This window comes from Bactrocera oleae, chromosome 4 (genome assembly GCF_042242935.1).
Source record: "Bactrocera oleae isolate idBacOlea1 chromosome 4, idBacOlea1, whole genome shotgun sequence".
NCBI classification, from domain to species: domain Eukaryota; kingdom Metazoa; phylum Arthropoda; class Insecta; order Diptera; family Tephritidae; genus Bactrocera; species Bactrocera oleae.
Window position 1 is genome coordinate 57136787 of NC_091538.1, and position 5909 is coordinate 57142695.

The window sequence follows — 5909 nt, forward strand, 5'->3', positions numbered from 1 at the left end:
CCAAAAGTTTCCTTCAATAAATTGCTTGCTTTCGTTTGCTGTAAAGCATGTAACGCCATCTTGTTGGAACCAAAGGTCAACCCTATCAACATGGCTCTATCGTGTTTACCATTGACTGTAGCATTAAGGCAAATGTTGTTCCGAAGTAAGTCTGTTCATTGTGAAATCGCAAACCAAACTGAGTATAAATCAAGTAATAACTGCCAAAAAGAACAACTCCTCATTGAAAACCACACAGCTAAAAAACAACACCCTTTATTTATGTACAGTTAGTAATAGTCACACAGCTCCAGGGCCTCATTAACTCTTTCACTTGGCTTTGATTAATCTTGGAATTAGACCGGTGTAGTTTGCCAGGGCAAAACTATGTATGTACTTGTATATAAGAAAAACTCAAACTTTCTTCCAATAAATTTAAGGGTTTTAAGCACTTCATATTACAACAATTACGTTTTACTTTATTTTGTAACTTTAATTTCATTTTAATAGCGTAAAGTTGCATACACATATATACCGTTCATTAAGTTAACGTTATTTGACTTTTGCTCCAAAAAAGGTTAGTTAGTTTAACAGTTTATGCTGCTGGCTTAACTGGGACCAAGGTGTTGAGTTGCTTAACAATTTTACAAAAACCAAAAAAATGCAAAAATAAACAACCTTATTACATCATTAAATTGCGCTTTAACGCTTTTAATTGCGATTTATAGTTCCGCTTACAATTACTTCGTTTATTAGGGTGCATATGATTTTAAATTACTTTAAGCTGAGACTATATACGGCCGCTTTAGATGAATGCTGAAATGGTGAAATGCTGCGCTTATCTCTGATATTTACTTTCACTGTAAATTAACTGTATGTGCACGACGCGTAGAAAAATGATTTTCCCTACAAGCGGCAGCATCTTTCCCGTTTGTAATGGGCTGTAAAGGGCTATTGGGTTACACTAAAGGCTAGATCTGAAGATCAAACATAGACAAAAAACTGCTTCATAATTGGGTTCTTCCGTTAACGCAATTTTTGCATACCGTTATGGTTTATCTTTAAGTGGATAACCAAGTATGAGCGATGATTAGAAAGAATAGAATATATTTATAATTAATCACTATACACAAAAAAAAATACAAATACAAAAAAACTAACTATCGAGTTATTGCAAATTGCTAAAAAATTATCTTAAATAATAACCCATGCCAAATTAAAGTAAAGATATCTCAATATCTTTTCAAATTAAAAAATTTTACAAGCAAGCACTTGATTCCGATTGTTCAGTTTGTATGGCAGCTATATGCTATAGTGGTCCGATATCGTCCGTACCGACATATGAGCAGATTCTTGGTGAGAAAATGACGTATACAAAATTTCAGAACGATATCTCAAAAATTGAGGCACAACTTATTATCTACATGGACATGGCTAAATCGACTCGTCATGCTAATCATTTATACCTATACTTGTATATGTACTTTATGGGGTATATGGGTTAGACGTGAACAAAATTAATGTACCCTGTTCAGGGTATAATAAGATGATTTTGGGCACGCTAAAATTATACTTTTAACACAATCGAAAAACTACAAGGTTATTGTACCTATATGATATATATGTATACAAAATAAGAAAAAAAATCAAAGCTTTCGGATGTTTTGATTTAAGTTACAACTGCAATTTTAAAAAAAGTTTTGAGGCGTTTAAGATACAGTGATTAAGCTTATTGAACTGAACGGCTACACTTTAGAAGGTTGCAACTCAAAAACTATTTCAGATATTGATTTAAGATTCCACTATGTTGTTTTTAAAGATATAGACTAACGAAATATATAATAAATAAAAAAATTATTTCTCGAAATTTCACACTAGGTTTGCCCGCTAAATTTATGTGCAATATATACTTATATAGTGAGAAATACAGTAAGAAATTGGGAAAAAATAGATCTCGTTCATTGAAACTCTTGGCCTAATTTAAAAACAAATAACAACCTAAAATCGTGGTAAGAAATTTGTTTACTTTTTATAATTTAAATTACAGTGAGCATTTTGAGCTAGTCAAGTCGAATAAAAACGTTTCTTAGTCATTTTTGCTTGTTATCAACGTAGTTATCATTCGTAGGAGTTTGATTGACGCTTAGGTGTTCTTAGTGGTTTATCAAGAGAAGTACACAAAACTTTCCACCAGTTAGTAGCGCGTTATTAGTACTATTGTAGTCAAAAATCTCATACAGCATATCATTCCACCTTATGTGATATTCCCTCGTACCATAAATTTTTTTGTAGAAACTTCGAATGAGAGACATAAATGAAACATAATGAGAGACATAAAAAGTTCATTTCTATTTATAAAATATTTGTTTATTGCTTACCTCTTGAGCTTAAAAGAACTCTTGTTGGCAAGATTTAGCTTCATGCAACACGGACTTTCTTAAACGTTCGTGAATCCATGAAGAACGAGACTATGTCAAAGGTGCTGTGTGAATCAAGCGAGATATATTGTAATGTCACCTTCTTCAGACTCATTTGTTTTGATTTTTTATCCTAACATCTTGTTCCTTGGTTTGATGCCTATAAAGTATTATACCTGAATGGATTAGTTCTCGTGGTGAAATTATTTCCTTCCAACATTCAATTAAGATAATATCTTGGCGGAATCTCGCATAAGTCTCATCTAACTTTCGATTAATAAAAGTTTTGCAGAGATACCAAATTCAGCGGCGTAAAGTGATTCTCGTGCCGTCAAAAGCAATGGAACAAATATAGTTTTTTCTAAAATTATTGGTTTCTTATATTTCAGCATAACCATGAACTACTTTTTAGTCGTGTTTGGTTTCACCTAATACTAAGCATTAAACACGATAACTGACTTAACCTACTCAAAGTAAACTGGGATGGTTGAAACCAGGCAGTAATTGTCCAGGTAGCTTCGCTTTGTTCATAGAGGAATCTAAATTGTTTTTCAATCGTATCGATATCAATAATAATAAAACATAATTAAATAAGCAAAAACATATATTTTCTCTACTAAATCATAAATATCTGAATTTACAAAAATTTCAGATGTACGCGAACATTTCCGCGCTTCACTCGAGACATCCGAATATGAGAATACCTCGAATATGTTTCATGTGACTGAGGCGGACGCGACACTCAAACTCTTGATACGCTGTGAGGTGCTCCTAGCGAACTACGCGCTAAAAGATGCCAATGCAACAACGCTCAATAACAATAAGTCCATTATTGTCAATGGCAAAATGGAGTCAAACGAAGTTTATGATAGAATCAATGGAGCTAATAGGGTCAATGACCCGTCAATGCAAGCGCACCCAACACACACCGCTGTGAGCAACCAAGGCAATAATGCAACAAAGAACATTACGAAGCAAACAGAGCGACCGCATGAAGACGCCTCCTACTTGGATATGAGCGGAGGCGGTGGCGGTGGCGGCAAAACCTGTGGCAAAAAATGTAAGTACTAAATGCTTGACCTCTGGGCGCAGCCCACCACACATACCAAATACAACACATACAGCCATGAGTTAATTAATGTAAAATAGCATTCAATTAAAATTTAATTTTTTTTTTGTTTTCAATTGCATATTTTAGCAAACAGTTGGTACGATGAGTGGAATAGTGACATGAAAAGTGATAAAACGTTTCGTTGTTCGGAGCGTCTTAGCAACAAAACCAACAATCAAGCGTACAGTGATGACGACGTTGACGAAGATGAGGAGGATAGCGATGCGAATGAAGATGATAACATATCGCAAAATTACGATATATGCCAAGTTTCCAGCCATGACAGAGACGAAATGCAAAAGGCAATAACACCAGAGCTCGAACCCATGCAGGCCATTGATTGTCCGTATATGGATTTACCAGCCGGACATCTTTCCATTGAGCGCGCCACCAAATATGGACAGCTGCAACGTGTCGAGAAACGTCTGTTCTTCGATCAGTGTAAAAAATACTACTGCGGTGTGCTTGACGATTGGCTGCTGTGCTATGCCGACGGGCCCACTGCAGCACATCCAACGATAACATTGTATTTAAAGCACAATGGCGTCGAAATCGAACACTATGGCGAGGGTAAACGGCGTGAAGTGTGCTTTCAAATAACAACCTCCGATCCCAATAAGAAATTCCTCTTCCAAGCCAATAGTGAAGTAGATGCCAAAGAATGGATTATCGCCGTCGAAGCGGCCATACGTGGAGACACATCACCGGCCAATTTGATAAGAAGTACAAGGAAACTGCCAACACCGCCCATGGCCAAGAAAATGACATTTATGAGTCACATAAACAATGCGCCAACGCATGACTGCATTTACGAAGAGCCCTCACCACTCTTTCAAACAGAAAAAACACCAAACAAGCTTAAACCTAATTTACCAAGCAAGAAGGATGCAACTGCGAAAGTCGATTTGATCAACGAACTGGAATACGACATACCCAAATATCCACCGCAACCTGTTAAATCGGCCGACACAAGTCAATCGGAGTTGGAAACTGCCGAATTATTGAATTTAAACGAAAGCAGCGTACTCAGCACCGAGAAACTCGAGTTCCAGTCGATCGTCAAGGATGTGCATAACAAGTTGTCTAGTCAGCTGTCAGCGGGCTCGACGCCGGAACGCTTAAAAAAGGCGCTCATAAAAACTTACTCCGGCAGCAGTGCCAGCGATGTGGAAACTTTGGTATTAACACCAACATCACCGTCCACCGTGAAGGAGAACAAGAAACAACGCAAATCCACAACACCAAATGCCAGTCCACAGAAGAGTAACAACAGCACGCTTGGCAGTGCGAGCAACAACAACAGCAGCAATACTGTTATTGTTAACGATCGTGTGGGTGTGAAATGCTTTGATAAATGGTTCTTCAATCGCATGAATAAGACAACATCTTCGGGTCGCAGCACAAGCTCATCGAGTTCAGCGCCATCCTCGCCAGCCAAGTGCAAACAAAGTGAAAAGGAAAATCTACTACAAAGCCTCGATTCGCATGATGCAGTCGATGGTAGCATTAGTGGCGATGGCTTACATAACAATAGCAGTAATCCCTCATCACCGATACTGAAGAATAACTTTTCGAGTTGTAGCGCCGGTGTCGACAGCACCATGAAGAGCAAAGTCGATCTGATAATCAAAGAGTTTGAGACGAGCGCACACATGGGCATGCTCACAATGGAGACGTTGGCGGGCAGCGCTGTGGCCTCACTGAGTTCCTTCTGTGACAAAGATTGTAATAATTATGAGCCAATAATGACTGTGACAACGCCACCGAGCAGTTTCTTAAAGAAAATATAGCCGGCGTTGCCAGTATTAATTCGGAAAAGTCGTTACCGTATGAGAGCGACGCTAGTTGGTGCATCGTGTGATAGGCACTCAAATAATTAATGACTCTCTTTTGATAATATTTAGCTATGTAAGCGCTCTTGTAAAAGTTTCAATCGTGTTGGCAGTAAAAGTATTCATTATTTTATTAAAGAACTGTTTGGAATAAATAATTTTTGTTAGTATTAATATAAAAAATGATGGTGTTTCTTTTTAAGCGTTCTACGCAAAATTTGTCTTAAATACCTAAAATTATATATTGGATTACATATCTACTATATGACTGTTGCCGAGCTTAGACGAAGATGTTATTAAATATTTTCCGTTGTTTTTGAATCTTTGGAAAGAAATGGCGGTGACATTTATTATATTGCAAACTAATTGGAATTTTTTAAACCAGTTATAACCAGTTAAGAACTAAAAATTACTAAAACCAAATCTAGAATTTTAACATCTAAATTTTATTTGTCTTAAAGTACACTTTAGGGTCCTTAAACCATTATTCAATTGTTGGCATAATGAAAAATATTTCCTCGCCATCCACTGTAGTGTCAAGCCGTTCGGCTCAGTCAGCTTCAGCGCCAT

At 36.9% G+C, this 5909-nt stretch overlaps 1 protein-coding gene across 6 annotated transcripts in view; it reads left to right on the forward strand.

The window, feature by feature from the left end:
• blow (blown fuse) overlaps positions 1-5522 on the forward strand; it is a 29075-nt gene extending 23553 nt beyond the window's left edge. For all 6 annotated transcript variants that reach the window (XM_036363470.2, XM_070108091.1, XM_036363468.2 and 3 more), the window contains 2 exons: positions 3049-3456; positions 3595-5522. In XM_036363470.2, the coding sequence (XP_036219363.2) occupies positions 3108-3456; positions 3595-5297 (2052 nt within the window). In that variant the 5' untranslated portion in view covers positions 3049-3107 and the 3' untranslated portion in view covers positions 5298-5522. The remainder of the gene's footprint in view (positions 1-3048; positions 3457-3594) is intronic.
• The last annotated feature ends 387 nt before the right edge of the window (positions 5523-5909 follow it).